The sequence below is a fragment of the Patagioenas fasciata genome, chromosome 7, assembly GCF_037038585.1.
Source record: "Patagioenas fasciata isolate bPatFas1 chromosome 7, bPatFas1.hap1, whole genome shotgun sequence".
NCBI classification, from domain to species: Eukaryota; Metazoa; Chordata; class Aves; order Columbiformes; family Columbidae; genus Patagioenas; species Patagioenas fasciata.
Genome location: NC_092526.1, coordinates 12127924 through 12149677, shown reverse-complemented (window position 1 = coordinate 12149677; position 21754 = coordinate 12127924). Strand labels below are relative to the sequence as shown.

The 21754-nt window shown below is 43.4% G+C and overlaps 1 protein-coding gene across 1 annotated transcript in view; it reads left to right on the top strand.

The window, feature by feature from the left end:
- The window catches only part of PDIA5 (protein disulfide isomerase family A member 5), a 102414-nt gene that overhangs the window by 45516 nt on the left and 35144 nt on the right, over nucleotides 1-21754 (top strand). The window contains exon 11 of the mRNA XM_065840953.2: nucleotides 4366-4502. Coding sequence (XP_065697025.1) covers nucleotides 4366-4502 — 137 coding nt within the window. The remainder of the gene's footprint in view (nucleotides 1-4365; nucleotides 4503-21754) is intronic.

The window sequence follows — 21754 nt, the reverse complement described above, 5'->3', positions numbered from 1 at the left end:
ATGTGATGGTTTAGGAATAGCCATTTCTCCCTCATTCCCTCCGCTTGGAAGAGCAAACAAAACTACCCTGCTGAGATTGGCTAAACTAGTACAGAGAGGTTGCCTAATCTTTGGTTTTTAGCATGCATGCCTTGTGTTTTACAACTGCATTTCGACTGTAATAGAAGACTGTCTGTGGGTCAACATATATACAGATACATAGATCTCAGCTTTGTTAAAAATGCCAACATACATTTCCAGGGATCTGGAGCACCTGAACACTAATACCTTGCAAAACATCTAATTTTGTTGTTTTATTAAAAATTTATATACCAAGCACACAGTTCTCATTGGTTTGGGAGCCTTTAGAGTGTGTTGCGGAGACAAACAGGAGATCAAGGCACCCCGGATTGCTAGTCATTTTTACGGTGTCTGTGTCTCCTGTCATGACATGAAGTGGTGTTGAAAGCATCTTGTTCTATGTAAAGAGAGCTATTTGCAGTCATAAATATTTTGGGGAGTGAATAAGCCTATGGGACTGGCAGTTGAGAGAGAGGCAGTAAAAGCGTGTGAGTGTGTGTGTTTAGTTGCCGTTCGGCTGGTGCAAATCAGCACATCGTCAGTGAAGCTGATAGAGCAGCTGGAGAGAGCCGAGAATCTGGTGATGGAGAAATGCTGTTAGCAGGCAGCCCCGGCTCCTGGGCATGATGCCATTTTTGTAACCTTCCCTTGTTTGCTGCATCCACGGAAATAATCTTGAAATAAAGTTAATAAAAGGAAACAAATGCATGGGAAGGAACAGTTGCAAACTATTGTGATAATATGGCTTAGCAAAATTGGCTCAGAATAAGTGTCTCACTATACCAGTGGGGCTATGCTGGGGACATGCATATGGTTGCGGGCAGCCCAGGGTCTTCAGCAGTGATAGGTGCTTCAGGATTGGGAACTCAGGAATGAAGCCTGCAGCGTCCCTGTTAGCATCAGAAGGGACAAACACTGCAGGCAAGGAATTTAGCTGTAGTCTTTAAGCCTCATTTAGTCCATTAAGCCTTCAGATCCGAATGATCAAGATGGCAACACTAGCAATGCTGCGGAGATGATCAGTGCTTGGAGCAAGGATGTGACTTAATCACCTGCACTTTATTGTGCTTTTCAGTGTTGCAAGGATGTGGTTATCTCTTGGCTACCACATGTGAAACATTAGATGTTGGAGGTGGGTTTTTTTCTTCTGTCTGCCCGCATAATATCCAGATAATCCTTGTAATATTCAGGGCCTTTATATCAGTGCTGTGACAGCAAGTGAACACAGCTACTGGAGGCAAAGCAGAACAGCTGCAAGCTCTTTCCAATGGTAATCTCTACTAACAAGCCACTGTGGGCTTTGGCTGATATTTCAGCAGTCCAGAGCTAAAGACAGCTGTTTGTCCTCACTTAGTGCATGCTTATTAGTTTCCCTAAAGATGGCCTGAGCAGTAGCTTGCTTGCCCCTGTTTTGTATAAGTACAACTTTTAAGGAGATGATGCATACTTAAATTTTGCCACTAATTGATGCTGCAATTAAAACTGTATATGGGGTAAATCTTCGACATGCATAATATTATATTACTCTGAGGAATCTGCAGTACAAGTAGTCAGATGGTATAGCAAGGGCTTTAGGAGAGCCAAAGAGTGCAATTAAATAGCTGCAGGGTGTATAGGCTATATTTCAGAGTAGTATAATATTAAAATCGTATCAGGAATTTGCTCTGAGGCAAAATGTTGCTCTGCGGAGTGGGGGCAGAGCAGTGCCAGGGTGTACCTGGCTGCCCATGGTGAGGAAAGCCAGTGCGTTTTTGTGCTGTGCATGCATGTGCTGTCATCATAGATTCCCGAAAGAGAATCCAGCAGACATTGAGCTATACAAAATGACCTATTTTTTGTGGACACTATGTACACACTGCAAAAAAGCAGCCTTTTCTCTTTACCCCTTCTCTGTTTTTTCCCTTTAAATGTTACTTGTGAAGTGCTGGAAGTGATTAATCTATGCTATTTTTGGGGGGACGACATGATATAAATTAATGAAGGTAGAAGTAGTTAGGATGTTTTCCATGTTGTTTTTTCCTGGAACAAGAGGTGCTAGTTGGGAGGACTCCGGCACCTTTCTTTTGCTACTTATTGAAGGTGATTCTTCCTTCCATGTGCTGATGCGTCAGTCTTAAATTTATTTAACCTCTCTTATCTTCTTAATGGCTACTATCTGATGGGGTTTCAGATGTTTTCATGAGGCAATAGAAAGAAACCATCATACAGCCTTACTCCAACACACAGCATTATTAACATGAAGAGATGCTATCTCGTACGTATCACAGCTCTTTTATTTTTTCTTTTGTTTTCTTTTTTATTGTTTTTGATCTGACACACAGCTGTAGCAGCCTAGATGGGATGCAAACCAGACAGCTTCTTGCTGCCTTCAGTAGCTGCTTAGTTTGTCTTGCTGCTTTTATGGACTCCTCTCGGGCCCTTCCTTAGGGGCAGCTACTCAGTTAAATCAAGAACTTCTTCTCTGTTCTTAATTGAATTAGCTCTTGATAACTCTTCCACACTTCTGTCATCCTATTTTTTGGTCTTCAGGCGTTGGATGTGCCTTGTCTCACTTTTAAATGACAATTTAGATTTTGCTCGTTGCTTCCTCCAGGCCTTGAGGTGCTTCTTACCAGCTCCTGTGTAGGCTTATTAGCATGCACAGCATTTTAAAGTGGGCCATTGGAATAAACATCCTGTGCCCTGCTTTACTAATTCCTTCCTGAAATAGGTCATACCAGGCCCTGCTAAACACAGCGTTCTCCCAGTGCTTTGGAGCTGCTGTGTCCATGTTCATCATGCTCTGCCTGCTCAGCCCAGCTCCCCTTCCAAATTCAGTAAGTGTCATGGTGTTTTCTGGAAAGCCTTCACTGTGCCAGGGTGCCTGCAGATTATTGCTCTCTAACAAACTGGGCAGTGAGCAAACTGTCTGCTGAGCTTTTAGAGAGTAAACTTGTGGATGGGGACCTGCCTCTTTCTCCCTCTTGGCTGCTTAGCTGAGTGCAGCTCTGATCTTTGTTTTCATGTTTGTTTCTAGATTTGTTTATTATATAAGCAGCAGCAGAGGTGTGTATCAGAGTTTTGCATGGATTGCTTAATATTCTTGGATCGTACCCATTGCTTATATCAAGAGAATTTGTTATCTGAATCTGTGTGTCTCTCTACCACTTTTTTTATCAAACTAGGCTTTCAGCCTAGAAATGAGTAAGGCAGGATAAATGAGTTGTCATCCATTTGCCATTCCTTGTTCCAGGCAGCTAACACAATAATACATTTTAATCAAAAATAGTAAATCTGCTTTTACTAGAGATGGGGTCACATCCAGACCTGTATTTTGCCAAAGAATTTGTGGAACTGTGGGAGGGGCATTTGGAACTCATTACTACAACTGGCAAGGATAAAATAGCTTCAAAGTCTGGCTCCAAATGTTCGTATGTTTGGGTGTCCTTTATGTGAACACTGCTTTAGCAAATAAAATGTCAATTAGCATAGTTTAGTTCACATCTGCCAAATTCTCTTTTTAATGTGCATTCATAAAAGCCGAGAACAATTGTTTAGTGGGATGATGAGCACTGAACTGATCCAGAGGAGCCTGGATTCAGTTTCCACATTTGTCACAGTGTCTTTGAGCAGCCTCTCTGGCTCTGATCCATCAAAGATGGTTAAACTCACGTGCAATCATGGTGAAGTCGGTAGAACATGTCACTTATCTTTTAGGTTAAGCATGCAGTTGAGTAGCTTTGCTGAATTAGGCCTACGAGCCCGCTGCCGAGTGAGGACATAACGATGCTTCCCCAGGTCACAGGGCTGTTCAGGGTAAAACCACCTATTCCTGGGGAAACGGTCTGTGTAACTGCGCCTCCTTCTTTCTCTGTCAGCCCTAATCACACTGTCAGTATTCAAGGTGACTGGTTAGATGCGCAGTTTCTGCTTGCTGCCTTTTTCTTTCATTTGCAATGGCTCCTGTGAACTACCGAGTGTGAATGCTGTGAGAAAGGCAGCATCCTGCTGAGCAGGGTAAAAGGGTAGCAGCAGATGCATCTGATTTCTATAATGTAATAACCAAGCAGTCTGGTTATCTTCTTGCTTCATCCCTTTCCATACCTGATCTGTCCTTATGCGGATTTCTTTATTCCTCCTCCAGTTTTATCTGAGTTTCAGTGCTCATGAGTTTTGGGTGGGTGCAATTACGGAAGCTGTTCAGCGGGGCTAGTGTGTCATGCATGTATGGACATTGGCCCCAAGTGGTTGCTTGCAGTCCAACTTGCCAGACGGCCTGCTTAGCCCCAGAGAGCTTCTTTTCAGCTGTGTCTGTTTGTCTTGTAGCCCACAGGCACCTCAGCCACAGGCTCCGGAGACTCCCTGGGCAGATGAAGAAAATGTAGTTTATCACCTGACTGATGAGGACTTCGACAAGTTTATAAAAGATCATTCATCTGTGCTAGTGATGTTCCATGCACCATGTGAGTTTGTTTTTGTTCTATTTTGTACCCTGAGCCAAGTGCTTGCTAGCAAAATCAATTATGATCTTCTGTGGAGGTTTCACAGAGCCTTGAACTCAAAATTCAGGCTTTTCTTGTTCGCGATTTTACATACACAAGGCATAAAATGTTTGTGAAGTTGCTGACTTCGAGTTTAGGACAGAGATGTGCTGATGGAAGAGATACTTTGTAGGCCGAGTCAAAACATAACTGAAGAGTGTAATGACACTTAGATGGTCTGAGGACTCATCACCTTATGGCATGATTTCCCATTTTCAGTTTGTTTTCTGTGTTGTTTGCTCTCAAAGCAGAGCTGTGGTTGATTGAGAAACTCAGCTTGAGAACCATGAGCTCGTGAGTCCTGGTTCACGGCTGCTGAATGTGTCATTTTGAGCATTTTCACTCCTCTGCTGTAGTTAGTTCTCAGGCAATGTAAGGGGTGACGGTCATTACATATTGTGCTGAAGTATGGTAAAACTTGATCTAAGTTCAGAAAGTCTCCAGGACTTTTGAAAACTAATGCAGAGCTGGTAGTGATACTACTTACTGTTAGACTGAGAATGCATTGGGATGCTTTTTTTCATGACTTGATGTTTTATCTTGAGCAATAAAATGCAGTGGGCTGCCCAGAGATGTTGCCTTGAGAAAACTGTTCCAACCACATCGTCCCCCTGTATGATGCAGGTGGAAGAGTGTGTTAACCACCCTGTTTGCTTAGGATGCAAGTTGTTTCAGCTACATAGCTGGTTCTAGGAATTCTTTGTGTCTGCAATGGAAGGTTCAGGCTCAGATCTGCGATGCTGGGTGATACACAGCTTCTGTTTCCTCTTGTTGCTGTGCTGGCAGTTGCACTTGGGTGAGATGTTCATTTTCATGGGCACAATTTGAAGGTCAGGGCTCTGGAGGCAGGCTGTGTGCTCACAGCTGAACAACAGAGGGTCTTGGCACGGTGACTCAAATCCTGCTTCCTTCTAAGCCAGCAGGAGTTAGCTCCAAAATGCCTTTTTTGAAGGTCTGCTCATAAGACTCATTTGAAAAACATACCATAATGAATTTCCTTTGCCCGATTAAGTGTCTAGGGATTTGATCCACCGAAGCAGGTGACTGGCTGCTGTTTTGTTGCTGTGTTCACTGGATTATTTGTACTAATGAAAGTGGGACCGGAGATTAGCGCCTGGTCTGAAATTGAAAACACAAGTGGCAGAACTGATGAAGCCTGGTTTGCTCAGGAGTTATCCTTTGTTACCCAAATCCTTCCTTCCCCAGATTTCCCTGCACCCTGGCGTGCAGGCGGCAGCACAGGCTGCTGCTCTTCAGGCTGGACGCTGGCTGCTTTGGCTGCCAAACAGAAATGCAACTGATGAATTTCCCTCTCTGTACACAATGGTTAGGGCTAAGCGTCCTCTCTAGCTCCAGATTTTTCTGTATTTACAGATGTTCAGTCATAGTTGAGAGCTTTGCCATTTTTTGAGTTTGTAAGTGGGCAAAGGGGTCCACTCATGTATTTGTGAGGGGGAGGAGCAAGAAGAAATCTACGGTTGGCCCTACAAACCATATTCCTTTAGGAATTCAGATTAAAAATAGATGAACACACAGCTGCAATCCAATTTTATAGTAAATTCAAGGTAGTTATAAATCCAAACAGGGCTCTCTTCAGTTTTGGGTTTTATTAAATACTTTCTAAACCACAACTAATACAGTTTTAGGGGTAACAATATTGTGTGACCTATTTGGAGATGAGGGGCACTTCCAGCTAGGTATGTTTTGTACTAAGGGGCATTCTGTGCTAAGGTACAGCAGTACTTCGGCAAATGCTGTTTTAAAAGTAAATCAAATGCCTGAATCAGACTGTTGCAGTCTCCTGATAACATGTTCCAGCTGCTCAGAATTGGGATAAAGAATGTTCCTTGACAGAATAACTCCATTTGAAATACAACTTGAGTATTTGCGGCATTCTATTTACATTCAGGTGTGGTATGCTTATGTGCAGAATCCAGCTTGTACATGTGTAAAAGATCAGTGTTTGTAAGAATCCTCTCTGGGCATCCTTAGCAGAGAGTGTTAGGCTTGCAAACTAATTAGTGACAGGCAACTACCATAAACAGTTATCTCCATGATTGAAAGATCTTGTCCTAGCTCTTCTTAAGTGTGCTAATGGAGCCACCTTATGAATATTAAGAGACAAATGACTCCAGTAAAAGAAGCAGTAAAAACGGAGGACATCTTCCTTGTTTTAACCTTGGTAGCTTAGATAGAAAAAAATGTTGAAACAGATGTACAAAATTAGTCCCAGAACTCAGTATATACTTCTGTGTAACTAAGAATAAGCAAGGGGATTTCAACACTGACCTGGAATTAGCAAGTACTTAAAACCCTGTGTCACCATGCAGCATACACGTGACTTGGAGTTTTCGTAGCATATTGTCAATCTTGTGTTCCTGAGAAGTTATTTTACTAGAGGGAGAATTATTTCAATGATGCTCTATTTACACAGTCAGATGACCAATGCATTAATAGAGTGTAGTATTAAAAGTTGTGTGGGGAACTGGAAGCTTTTTATCTGCACCTCAGGTGCTGAAGATAGAGCTGAACCAAACACATCCCCGGTAAATCCCTGTGAACTGCAGAATCAGGCACTGTGATTAATGTGTCCAGTTGGGTCTCCATGCCTGTGGCTACTAATGATCGTTCCCGAGGACCACACTATAATTATTTACAATCAGTTGCACTTACTAGCCCAATTAAAGGCATCACAGCATTTTGTGTTAAGTGCAGCCCAGGATAACTAGGTTCCACTAAAGCAGCTACCTGTGATTTAAACACATCAGGAAGGTCTGCAGTGTGCAACTGGCACCTCTTGCTATCAGAGACCTTATACCTTTTCTGCAGTAATTTAGCACAACTGTTAAAAAGATGTGCTGCTTCGAGATGTTACTGCTGGCCCTGAGAAACATGAGTGTGGGTGAGCAGGATGAGCGTATCTTGCTTTCGTTTTGCAGGTCACTAGGGACACAAACCAGGATTTTTAACCTTCTGAAACTGCTTTGTAAAGCCCTTAAGAGGATGTTGAATAAGCCTGAATATTTAGTGTAGGTAAACAGAGACCCAAGTAGCCAGGAGTCTGAAGCCAGGAGTCCATCCCCAGCAATCTGCAAAGGATGTGCAGCCTTGTGCTTCTTATTCAAGCATTTTGCTGAAATGCCAAAATTGCTGCTGGCAAGCATAGAGTTATCCTGGGTATATCCAGACTGGAGTCTTGCAGATGTCTGAAGTGGGTTTTTTTCTATGTATTGCTGTTGTACCCAGAAATTTCAGTTATCTGGACTGAGATCTCCTGTACTATACAGAAGAACACACAAATGGCCCTTTCCCACAAAGGATTCGGAGTTTTTGCTTGGGTTGATCGTATTTGCTAACATGAGACATTGCAGTTACGTTAGTGGGCCTCTTGCTGAGTGTGTAACAGAAGATGCATTGCACCAACCAAAGCTATTTCTGTACCATAATGTAAATAAAGGCACCCATACAGCTAATGATAGTGTTCTGTTAACTGTGAGAATAAAGACTCCATGTCTGTATGTGCTTTTTGATATCTGTGCCTACAGCTGATCCATTTATTTAGATACCCAAGATGACAGCTGGGTTCTGAATGTCTCTAAATATGGGTTATGCTGCCAGTCAAGTGTTGTTAAATGCTTTAGTGACATGTGGACTCTCTGGGACTTAAAATGCTACTAAGTCACTTGAGCACAAAAAAAGCACCCTGTATGTGTTTTCGATTTCCGCATCAAACTGTTTGTGTCAAATGCAATTTTAAAAATAATTCTGTCCAAAATATTTGCCAAATTAGCGCAGGTTGCAATCTTTCTGATTTGGTTTTGTCAAAGGAATAAAAACCTCATGAATTTCCCTTTCTGCATTTTTCGCAAGATTTTTCTCCAGAGCACATCTGAGAGTCTTGCACAAAATAAACCTACCTGAGCTGCTGCTGAGTCAATTCATATGCTACTGAAGGGTGTTTAAAGTCTAGGGTTGAAATTGAAGGCAATTCAGAAACATGTTCTTCAAAGTGTCTGCTTTTCGTGCACAGGAGTTACTTTCCATTACGTTTTGTTAGCACAAAGGACACTGCTAACATTTTAAAGCATATCTTTTCCTGCAGCCTTATCAAGAATAAAGTCCTGGTGCCACCAGCAGCTGTAGCCTCTCCAGGTACATCAGCAAACACAGATCTGAGTAGTCCCTGTTGCTAATGAGGGGTGGTCATCAGTCACCTCTGATATTTGCTTGGAGTTGCTTTTCACCCCGCTTATTCCCCACAACAAAGTCTGTGGTCCAGTCCTGATGCCAGAGGCAACAAAGGGGAAAAGGTGCTTTGGCTGTACTGTTAGTGTGAGTGTGCATTTGCTTTTTAAAGAGTTAAACTATTAAGACATTTTTCCTGCCATGTGTCTTCCTTGTACATGAGCTTAAATTCATGTTAAACCCGTTTTCTTCCCAGCATGCTTTCTTCTACAGAGACTTTATATAAGCTGTAGTTCCAGGACTTAAAGTTGAAAAAAAATGTCCGTACCCTTTGTGGGTATTGGAACCATCAGAGTTTTCCTCCCTTGATAAGGAGGGAAGGCATGGAAAATGCAGCACCTTTTTTTTTGTTTTGTTTTCTCATTTGTTCTTGGAAACTGCTTTGGAGATGCACCCTGATATACCTTTTCCTGCTCCCCCGTGCAATGGGAGGGCAAAAATACATCTCGAGATGATAAAATGCACTGTAGTTTTGATGTGTTGTTGAAATGTCCATGAAATTCCTTTCCTGTCCTCAGATATTTTCTCTCCCTTTATAAACCAGGCTGATAAATTACACGGTTGATGCTTTCCAAAGCCAACTATTCAGCTTTGCAAGTTTTTAATTGCATGGGGAGCTGTTTTATCAATTTAGCTTTGAAAAACAGCTTTTCACACCCTTCCCTCCTCCTTCTGGTGCATTAAAACCCAAAGCCAGCCAATTAGCCCAATACAAGATGAAGGCCTCCAGCTTCTAACCAAGCAGTGGACTTGGATCTCTCCCTGCTGGTGCACCATCATTGGCTTCAGTGGACTTGTTTTTGCTTCTTACCACTGCATGTGGTGAGATTAGGATGCAGGAATCCATTGCTCACTTTAAATATAAAGTGAACCCAAAATGTGCTCACTAAATCAAATCTGTTTTTTTTGAACTGGGTTTTACACTAGAAATAAATAAGTTTCCCTTTCAGCCCCCGACTGGTTCCTTATGAAAGCAAACTGCCATGGCAGTAGTGCTGGTTGGTGCGTCTGTTGGCAGCCCCAGCAGAGAGGCCACGAGTTGAAAAGGCTGAAGAGCTAATTTACTGTGCAGACTGAAAAAAATAGCCATTCCAGCACAGGTCAGCAGCAGCCTAACATTGGCAGCCTGTGATAAATAAAATCTGAAGATTTTCCATGCTAATTCATTACTCCATCGAGTTTTAGGGGTTTTTTTTGTGTGTGTTTTTTTTTTTTAAATGTAAACCAATCCGGTTGCACCAGTTAACTGGAGGTTAAAGGCCCGTGGGTTATCCAAATAACAAGCAGCACTGAATGTGGATGGAAATACCTTCTATTTTTTATTTGCCACTATCATATCTGACATTTGTGATTTTTAAAATAAAATGTTGGCTGTGTTCAGTGGCTACATAGAGAGCTTTTGACATCTGCCTTCACATGTTCAGCCTCTAGGATAAGGACAAACAGTAGGTAGCTGGGAAGTGGTTCTTGTTAGACCTGTGCTAGGAACCACCTTTAATTTATTTGACATCACCTACTGGTAGCTCTTTGTGAGAGGCTTCTGCTTTTCTCTACTGATGGTATCAGTTTAGTTCAAATGGAAAACACTCTTTCATCACCGAAGGTCTGCCTTCGGGCCTCAGCCTTGGCACCAGCCAAATTGGGTGTTCAGAAGAGAAGCTGTGCATCTGACTGGTGTCCTCACAGGGAGGTGTCAGCAGCAGCAGTAACAGCATCTACTCCAGCATCCCTCTGTGTCTGCACTCGGCTGTTGTTTCCAGTTGTATGGCATTGATCAGTCCTTGGTCAAAGATAACTCTTGTTGAACGGTAGAAGCTGCAGAGAAGAGCTGTGTTTCCAGGGTGCACTTTAACTGTGTGAGACAGCAGGGAGTTGGAAGCTGTAAGCTTGGCAGGATATAGCCCTCTGTCAAGGGTTTGCTTTAGAGCTTCCTGAAAGGTCTTTATAAGCTTTGACAATCCAACCTCATGAATGAACTCTGCTTTTTAAATTGGACTTTCCATGTGGGCAGTACTTCAGGAACAATTGTGCCCATTACCCAGTGATGCTGTTGTCAAAGAAGAAAAGAAAGGCAAGCAGCTTGGCACTGCCTTGGCTGCAGCCTGCAAGGATTACTGGAAGGTTGAAGTGTGTATTTGTGTGTTTGGAAGCTTGGCAGATGCCATATCCATGTGATATAGCTGTGTGTACTAGCCCATGGGACAATACACAAGGTGACATGCATGTGTCAAGGTGCTTGTTGTGAGCTCAGTCGTGTTCCTACTAGACCCACAACAGTTCTCCTTACTCTTAGAGTAATTAGAGAAAGCTTTGAACAAGGCATACTTTCTGGACCGTTATGCAGGTCATAGGCAGTACCTGGCTCTGTTGGGTTTCATGGTGAAGCGGTGCAGGTGTCAGGATGGGCTGTTGCAGTGTCCTCATCACTGAAAGGCTGAATTGTTGTGCAAGGGCAACTGGGTGATGATTGATGCTGTTTAAGAATCCAGACAGACAGGTGAAGAAATCTGCTTCAGTTTCAGCATCATGTTTCTTGTCTTCACATCCCTTAGGTGCCCAACCTTAATGTTGCCTTAATGCATTTTTAATGGAATGTATAGTAAAATGCTTTCCTGGACAAGCATAAATTGTGCCAACTTTCTGTTCCTTATATGTGCTTTTTAACTGTATGTTACTGGCAGGCTACTGGAACAGATACATTTTTCATGTAAACCAGTTAGAAACAGGTGTATTCTTGGCTCCTGAATCTGCTTCCACTGAAGTGAGCAAGTTTTTATCACTGTTGATAACAGAGAGAGCTGGACTGGGACATTCAGACTGGGTTCATCAATATTTAAAAGTATGTTAGTCTACAACAGGATGTTGCTTGATATTATATCTATTTGAATATCACAAAAAATCACGGGGAGTGTAAACAGTTCACTGCAATGACCTACCTGTGCAATGACCTGCCTCATTAAACTAATTACAGCAGTGACTTTCAGTGCAGATTTAGTCACACATTAAAACAGGAGTTCTTGAAAATGCAGCAAGCCAGGAAAATGCAGAACCTGACATGAGTTTTTCCTCGAATGACCATCCCACTTATGCCTCTTTAGGGTTTAAAAATAAAAATGAATATGGGTTTTTAGTGGTACTTAATATAAGTAGGAATGTGGAGAGTATAAAAATCCTGATAACTAGCTTGTGCAGTAAAACTTTATAGGATACCTAATGAAAAGGGTGAGGACAGTAATGATGGAGTCCATTGTCTCTTTTGTGTTGATCTTTTGTTACTAGAGCACTCAGTTCATATAAGAAGGTTGTCTTTTTGAAGCAGTTTGTGCTCTTTGAGCAGGGTAAAGTCATAAAAAATGATGGTCCAGTGATAAAAGCAACAGCCTTGGCCTGGAGATGTGGAAGTTTAGTTCCTTGCCTTGCTTTGATTTGTACAATCGTGACTAAGTTGCTGAATATTTGTCTCAGTTTCTGATCTGTGAAATGGAGATAATATTTCACCTTGTGTGAGAGTTTTATGTAGCGAGCCATGTCCAGACTGTGCGATACTCTGGTATTGCAAGAATTGGGGTAGGGAAGCCGTATCCTAACTGCACATTGCAAAGACTTGATTGACATGAGGGAAGTAGGACCGTGCCTTTGGGGTTCCCTGGCTTGTGGCAGGCGATCAGGCTTTTGACCCCCAAATCTAGGAAATGCCACCCGCCATCAGTCGAGTGCACAGCTCAGACAAGATTAATCACAGCGAGAGCCGATGACTTGCAGGCTGGTTATGGGGACTTGAAGGGAGGCGCTGCGGCTTGCTCTGGTTCAGCTTCATAACAGAAAAAGTAGCAAAAACCAGAGTTTTGGGGGCGTTCGTGGCTGCTTTGCCTTTGGTCTGGATCTTGACTTGCTCTCTGCCATGGTGCTGTGCCGGGGACATGGCGTGAACGTTGAACAACTTACTCGCTATCTGTTGTGCGTATTTGGAGCAGTATGCAGGGCAGTAGTAAAGCAGGAAAGAAAGGTGCTGAACTGTAGATGCTTGGCTTTTGTGAAATTTGGGGCATTTGTTCAAAATGCATCGCTGTATGCTCGCCTCCAATAGGGAGCAATTAGTTTCTCCACTAAAGAAGACATTTGCAAAGGCTATTCCAATCAGAAAAAAAAAATCTTCCTGTGAATGTGTGGCAGGTGGTGTGAAGGGAACATTAGTTTCTTTGGGGATTTGCTGCCTCATTTCTCGCATTACTGTTGCCTTCCCTCTCTCCTAAAAAGTCCTTACCAGCTAACTGAGACTGTTGCAGTCGAGCAGCTATGGCTGCCCAAGAGCCAAGGGGCAGCTGAGAGGTGGCAGCTAAGGGAGACTCGCCCCATTTTCCACTCCTCTGACTATGTGTTATAGATCATTTAGTTATTCAGGGTTGTCTTTTTAAAGGACTTCTGTAATTTTCTGGCTCTTTTTATCTGGTGAAAGTCCTCATCTGGATGTGCAGAGGGGGTGAATGCCCTCCTGCAAGCCCGACCCTGGTGTATGTTATAAGCCCTTAACGCTCTCATGGTAAGTTCTGATAGGAGTGAAGCATAACTTATTTTTATAGATTTACTTTGCTTGTCTCTAATGATGGGTTAACAATAGGAATTAGCTTTAAGAATTAAGTACCAGGTTTATTTCTTCTGAAATAAATTAATTTCCTTGCCTGGATAGCTTAATATATGGTGCAGGGCTCTCATTTGGAAAGTGCCTTACAGTATCTCTGCTACTTGAATCATTACCAGTAGGGTTTTCATTATCAAGTTTATCTTCCCAAATACTTTATGGGTTCAATTTTTATTACCCTGTGGAAGGTAGAGAAATTAGTTTAAAGAGCAAATAATACAGTGAAAGATTGCTTGCCTGCATGTCTGCTGCTTGTGCACTTTCAGATGGCGAGTCGGCCAGTGACGCTGTCTTTCTGAGTTATTAATCAATGAATCCATTGCTTTGATACTGAGGAGCTATGGTGATGATGGAGGTGTGTCTCCTTGTGGTTAGCAAGCATCCCAGCACACTTGTCCTAAGTAGGAGAATGCATCTCAGCTGGTAGCCGCTTTTGCTCTCATTGTAGATAAAAAGTGTGCATTCTGCATAGTATCCTTCTCTCATACTTGACTTTTACAGGTAACAGACACTGTCAGCATTGCTTTTAACACCCCTGCCCCATAAGCTTAAGTGCTTTGGGATGTACCTTTCTTAGGAAGATCTCTTTGCATTGCATCCATTTTACTGGTGTTTATACAAGTTGCATGCTAGGAAATCATTTGCTTGCTGTGCTGTTTTCCTGAGCTGGACATTCAAAGCTATTTCATCTATGTTCTCTGTCATTTTCATTGCTAAATTCAAAGTATAAAGTCTTGTGTATTGGGGTAAGAGTGTGAGGGAAAGCAGTGCAACTTCTCTTCTCTCCCCAAGGTAAAATTTTGTTGATCATCTGACAATGGAGAAGGGGGAGGAATGTTTTTTTGATATAGAATAATTATGGTTTAGTTGAGAAGGAAGTCTTCTGGTGGTATTTATCATAAGCTCTCAACAATTTCACCTTAAGGCAGCCATGCTGTTGTCTCTCCCTTCCACATTTCAATAGGGGAAGATTAATTTTCAGCACCTACTTAGGGCCATGTTCCTCCAAGCTGGTGTAGGAAGTGTAATTCATATCTCCCAATGCCAGATGATCCACCTTCCTTCACTTCTTTTCCCACCCAAGAGGGATGGAAGGAGGCACCATCATCTCCCAACACTGATTTCTACCAGTTGCACCACTTGACTGAGGGGGTACATACATGCAGTATAATCTCCAATAGCTGGAAGCTGAAGCCACATTTGGAATGGAAATAAGGAACAATGTGACTTTTATTGTTAGTTTATTTTAGGTAAATATGGTGATTAGCTTAAAGATCTTTCCTGGACGCATGCTGAAGTCTGTGCCATTGCAGATGGGGGTACATTTTTCAAAGGCTAATTCCAGGAGCCCGGCTCAACCGGGCCTCCCTGTAGGGTTAGAAGAAGAGAAGGCACACTGTGAGGGCAAGATAGAGCTGAAATCTCTCTCCCTGCTTAACTCTCGGGGACCCCTGGGAGGCAGCAGCCTGTGGCTGAGGGAAGCCTTGGAGAATATTCACCCTTTGCCCTAAGATGTGCTCCAGCATGACCAGAAATGAAAGCAGAAGCCTGTGTTATGCAGGAGGTCATCAGAGCTCTTTTGTCTTTTAAATCCCGTGAAGGCAGCTGGCAGGACCCACTCAGTGTTTCCCCTAGCCCGCTCTGCTGCTGGCTGAGGGCAGCACTTCTGCCCCAGCTGCGAACACAGCGCCCATGCAGACAGGGATCCCGGAGGATACGTTCTCAGTTCAGTCTGATTTATCTTATGTAATGCAGTGAACTGACGGTCTTCTTTAAAAAATAAATAAGTGATCTGAACTCCTACTGTAACTGTCTGAAGCTGTTACGAATCTTCTTCTGCTGAGCAGTTTCAGTGATGCTCTGGGGGAAATAGTAATGCCAGCATAGAAATGATGGTCGAGAATTGGATTTCAGATGCTTTCACCTCTACAACCAAGGTGATCAGGTAGGGAGGTGAGGCTTGGCTTGCTCAGAGTGCATCCCCATGTACCAGACAAGTGCCAGGTAGCTCATGTGTTGGCCTGTTCCTGTGGCCTGATCAAGAGTTCATTTGTGTCGGTCTGAATCATTTGGCAGTGACCCACGCTGTGCTTCTCTATTTTCCTCAGTGCCCTGAGGCTTTCCCCTGGGGACATCTGTGTCTGCCGTGTGTGTGAGAAGAGGTGGCTGGGATGGGGCCACCACCACCTCAGCAAGTCACACGGACAGAAGGAGTGACCGATGTGTAGTCATTTTGTGCCCCGACATCATGCTGAAGAACTGCTGGAAGCAGGCAGGGACTTTACTTCTGTGTGCACATGCTGGGATTGGATTTGCACAGATCATTGCACGCACAGATTGACTGCGCTGCGAGTTTGTGGCAGTGCCAGTGAGGTGGTGATAATGGTGGGGACGCGACGCCGCGCTGCTCTCCTGTCACCGGGATGAACTGTGCAGCCCACACAGCCGAGGCGTCAGGCTGCAACCGCATAAATGCAGCATGACTACAATAATCCAAACTGCTGAAGTATTTTCTTTCTAATTCTATGTTTCCAGTTTCTCAGAATCTTTTCCAGGCTGACCTTTCACAGGCTTTGTCTTTTGTAAAGCCATGAAGCTGTTTGCTTGCCACTGATCCCTAAGCAATGTAATACTTGGTAAGATCAAACCTACCTTTAGAAGTACAGTAGTGAGGTGGGGAGTCTGAATTTGTGTATGCGTGCACGCATTTCTAGCTGTTGAAAATTTGAATTCTGTGTTAAAGATGTCAAAGCTGCTCCTGCTGATCTTATAAGAAAGCATGAAACCTTGAAACATCTGTAAGTATCTGAAATTTTACCTGGGTGGGGAGTGCTGCTGGTGAGGAGGAGATGGATGGTTTGATGCGAGTAAGTATCCAGAGGGAAAAGGATTAATAAAATTTCTTGGGCTCCTGATCCTTCATGAGGTGATTTTTAAATTTTTTTTTTAAGCAGAAACCTGGAGGTCTGGACATGACCTGGTGCCTGTGACCACTGTGACTGTTAAGTGAATGTGCAGCCAACATGGTTGCAAATTCGTACCTGTGATTACGAGGAGAAACAGCTGCTTTTGTCATCCTCATCCCCTGCCAAATTTGTGGATGATTTCCCATCAGATGTCTGCAATGCAGACGGCTAAATTATGCAAGGGAATCTGCAGCTGTTGTAGTTTATGTGCTTCTACACTGGTGAAAGAACTGTAAGCTGCCTCATGTCAGACCTCAGAGCTGCTCTTTTACATGATAAATAAGAAATCTGTACATGTTAAAGACGTCCATGGCAGGAGAGAATACCTTTGTGTTCTCGCATAGGTGATAAGGGGACTGGGACTTGTGTGTATCCTTGCCCTGGCTCCAAGGGCTGTGTCTCCCCCGCCATGTGTATATTCTTGCTTTTATATGTACAAGTGTATGTTCAAAGTTAACAACAGGGCTTGCATTTCTGCTGTGTTGAGAGGTCACTGCTCCTCTGGGATTAGAAATGGAGAAACCAGAGGTGTATCCCCAGGTGTTAAATGTTTAGAGAGCAAAGATGCATCTGAATTTTTTAAGATTCTTTTTTTTTCTTTTCTTGAAGTTGTCAGGAAATCTTCCATGAGTGTAGTTTGAACTGCTAGTGACCCACTCGCTGAAAGCAGGACATGTTTGGTGCTTCAGATTTGTTTTCTCATCAGGCTAATGGGGGTATTTTTGGTATGCAGCTATAGGTGAGTGTAGAGCTGACATGATACAATAATTAGGTGGTATGCAATAACAGTACTTAAGCAGTCTGTTGATGGCAGAAATGTAATCATTCTTTAAAATATTTATTTGCAATTTCATTTATTTTTAGGGTTCTTCATATCACAAATTCCATGTCCGTCACTGCCTGGATGTTGACTTGTGTCTCTTGCTTGTCACATGCACTTCAGATCCTCAGACAATGTTGTCTTGAAATGAGAGGATGTGATGGAAACTGTAGTGTTTATTTACATAGCCATAACAACCTGAAAGAAGCAAACAGTGAATGACAGAAACAGAGATTTATGTTCTGGGGACAGCTCTAAGACAGCATATGCAGGAGCTTAGCTGGAGCTGCTTGACTGCTTTTCTGCCTGTCTTCTGTAGGCAAAACTTGGTTTCAATAGTAGAAGTGTTTGTGTTAGTTCACTTCTGAAAATGTTTGGCGTAACTGTGCTCTGCATCCTGAGTCTTTGCCATGATGCCAAACAGGCTGCTGTAAACAAATATAGATACTTACTTGGAAAAAAAAAGTTGTTTGGTACATTTGTTCACCTTCCCTTTGCCTGTGTGTTGCTTGCTTGTGCACATTAGCATCGCTCTGTCCACGTTTGGCCTTTGTTTCTGCACTCAAGCATAGTCACACCCTGGGAAGGACAAAGTGCTCAGCGAGTGTTGTCCACTGCCTTGTGGTGGATTCTGGAGAGAGGTGACTTCTCTGCGCTGGAGTGATTTGGGGACCTGTGATCACCATTGCTCTGGGTGCAGCTGAGCTATGCTGTGTGACAACAGCAGCACTGGGGGAACGGGTTGTTTATCTGCCTGGCTGTGTAGTGCAAATGAGGACGATTGATTATAAATAACCTGGGAAAACAGAATCCTAGCTTCGTTTAGACATCTGTTTTAAAAATGGTTAGCAAGAGCCTGTCTTGCAGCAGATGTCCTAACACTGATTTTTGTAGGCTTTGGCTGCTTTTTCTTGTCTTGCAACACTCCTCCTTTACGTTTACTCCATATGCTCTTTTCCATTCGAGCAACTTGGTCCTTGCAGCCTTGGGGCTCATTTTGTGCAAGAGGAGCAAGACGAGGTGTTGAGAGATCAAAGAGGTTGTCCAGAACTGTTCAGCAGAGTCAGGCACTGAGCCCTGACTGGTTTCTGTTGCTGGATGGAGAGTAACTCTGACTTGCACCTCCAGAGGAGCTACTTATCTTCTACCAGAAAAGATGGAGGCTGTGGGAGTCCTCTTGCGTAGATGCCTACAAGTCCAGAGGGTATTGCCACCAACTTGTGACCCAGAGAGGCTCAGAAGATGTCAGTGCTTGGAGCAGGCTGTGAGGCATCCTTGTGTTGACTGTGACCTTTCTCTTCTTGCCTGGGACTGAAGGAGTTGGTTCGCTTGCTTAGCTTTTTGGTTTTAATGTCAGTATACACTTGGCGTGACAGTGCATCTTCTAAGAGCACATCTATCAGGGAGGCCCACTGCAGACCTGCGGGCTTGCTTCCACTGTCCCAACAAACCTTATGCAGCACATTGGAGCATCTGGGCCAAGGACTTGTAGGGTTGTTGTTATTTTCCCATTCATTTTATGAAGAGAAAACATCTAAACTAGAGGAGCTTAGTGCAGAGGGGTACAGCTGCTGCCGAACAACCTAATGTAGCAATCAAAGGAGAGACAGTGACCTTGGAGTTCATTTAAATTAATTTTTCATTGGCCTTGAGAATTTAATGGCAGTCCTCACAGGATTATTGAAACGTAGGATAAATAATCATAGGAAAGATGAAGTGATTTGCTGTGTGTAGGTCTGACTTCCAATTCATATCTCCCCTTTTCTGCAGTGGTAGGTGGAAGCAGGCTGTAGCATAGAATAGCAAAATTCTCATGAAGATGGCCAGAGAAACATCATTTATCGTGGGAGAAGCTCTTAAGATTTGCTGTCCCTCTTTCAGATTCAGTTTAATGTAGTGGCTTTTTTTCCAGGCTGGCATATCATACTTTCCTCTGTCATGGGGTCGAGCAAGCATTGCATGATAAAAGATTTGAGGACTTCAGTTTGCATGTAAGTGCCTTTGAAGACCTGATCCTGCATCCTCTTTATTTTAAGCATGAGTGAATTAGCTTTGTGGCAGTCAGTAGTGCTGTGTCTGTGTGATGTTTGTGAAAGAACCTGGAACTGTGACATTTCGTAGTCAGGATATCTCTCCAAAATATTACATGAATTTCAGATGCTTTGGATTGTTCTTTATTACCTGGGCATAATATGCACAGCTTGTTTGTTTTGTTCTCCTTTTTTTTTTCTCTGCATAGATTTGTGAAAACTCAGGTTGTTGCTTTTGCTCGATCAGATCTGATATTAATGATTGTAGAATATAGTGTAGCTTGTGTGGATACCGTATCTAGAGCACAGTATGAAGCTTGCTCTGTCTGGGGGATGTGCTGTGTAAAGCCCACCTAGGTGAAGTTACCCCTGCAAAAAAGATTCTCTTTTCTGGTATAAATTTGAGCTAGCTAATTCAGAGAGGTGCCCAGGTGTCTGAGCTGGGACTCGAGATGCCCTTTGTTTAGAAGTAAGGAAGAGCACAAAATGAATAAAATTCTCTGCTGCTAAAAGGAGAAATAAATCAACTCGGGCACGTGTCAAAGGGAACTGTCAGCCTCTTCCACAAAGCCATATGCCTGCGAGTTTCCTGTGGGTGGCAAATAAATCATTTTGCCAGCCTCTTTCATGCTCTCAACCAAGACAAGCCGTGCTGAGACAGTAACTCTTCCTCAGCCTTTTCCAGCTTCCTCCTGAGTTCACCTCTGAAGCTGTCGTATCAGGTTCTCATCTTGGTGGTACATGCTCCCACCACAGTGTAAAACCAAAGCAAAGGTTCCTCCTCCAGCTGAGATCCCCTCATTCTGCTGTTCCTGCCACACTAAAGCATTGTTTTTTGCTCAAAAGAAGGACATGGGACTTTTTAATGCTGTGGTTGCTATGCAGATGACTGAGCTGTGGTGGGGACATTAGCTGGTGTTTGAACTGGAGTTTGGTCTGGGATCAACTGTTTGGGTATTTGCAGTAATTCTTAGGTGGGATTTGCAATCTTTATTCAGATGTATCCACCCTGTTCTACAAACATGCCCTGGAAGTGTTTCACAGTGTGCTGTGCTGGCTGGGGCTCTGCTGAAGTCCCTGTTTGCTGTGGTGAAGTTACACCTGGATGCCCTATCGCTTCTTGACTGCCAACACTCTCTGACTTGTGCTGTATAGAACATGGTTGTCTGGTTGAGTTCAGGCTTAGGTTTGTGTCTGTTGGCTTTGGCAGTCATCCCATTAGTGGGAACCAACACAGCTCTGAGATTCAGTGTCCTTGGTTTATTTTCGTTCAGACAGTGGTGTAAAAATAGCCCCAACCCTGTTGCCCATATACCTTAGAAATGGCTTTTGCTGAAGCCGCATCAAAACAGATTTTCTGATACAACTTTTAAAAGCTCGGCAAAGTCTGAGCTTTCAAGTGCCTGTTCCAACAATAGCAGCTGACGGCAGAAAAGTTGGCGGCTGCTGCTGCTGGAAACGAGAGGAAGAAGTGGAACAAGGGGTTGCATGGAGGGGATGTTGCACGGGGACTGGCAAGCGCAATGCATTGGGGTCGTGCCATGGACCTTATTGCAGCTCTCTGCATCCCTGGTCTGTGCCTGGTGTCGGTCTCTGCTGCCCTGTCCCTTTGCTGGGACCCTGCAGGGACAGGGGTTGTGCTGGTTCCTGGGGGCAATAGCAGGGTCTGTCCTGGAGACCCAAAGTGGCGCTGTGAGCACCGAGGTGTAACTTCGAGGTGGTGGCAAGAGCCACGCCTGGTCCTCAAAGTTCAGCTTGCCCGGAAGCAATTGCACTGGCTGAAGACAGTTAAATTTACACTCAAATAATTTATTTTAAATCTGCTTTTCTCGCTCATGCATTCATTTTACTTTATTGTAATGTCAGCACTTAGCACTGAAGTAATGGCAGATCTCTGGAGAACTTCGCACAAGCGAGAAAGCACCATTATCTCGGTTTTACAGGCCCTGCTTATGTTGAGAACATATGTGGTGGTGTAATTACACTGATGTGATTAAATCAGTGCAAATCCTTGCTGGAGGGACATGCTGCACCACTGTAAAGCGGGGCTTACTATCAGTGCAGTTTAATTCAAATTATATTACTCAATTAAGCTGTGCTAGTATAAGCCTCCGCTTAAAGTCCGGAAGTCACATGAGTGCCTGTGTTGTTTCTTCTTAAAGCAGGTAAAGATTTGGAAACTGAACTGGGTGAGGTTGTACCTCGCCCAAGAGCAGGCTGGAAGCAAGGGGCTTGACAAGTACTGTATTTATAGTACTTTCTGGGAGGAAAGCATTGTGGGCACAAATTGAAGGCTTTTATTATTGTTTTTTAATAGATTAAATTGTTTGTTTAAACCAGAGTGACCACTTGGGAAAAGATCCTAGATCAAACTAAGGCTTTACAAACAAACAAAGTAAAATGCATACTGAATGCTAGTAAATCTCTGCCACATGGGTTTGGGGTTTGATTATGGCTAGATGGGTCAATGAATA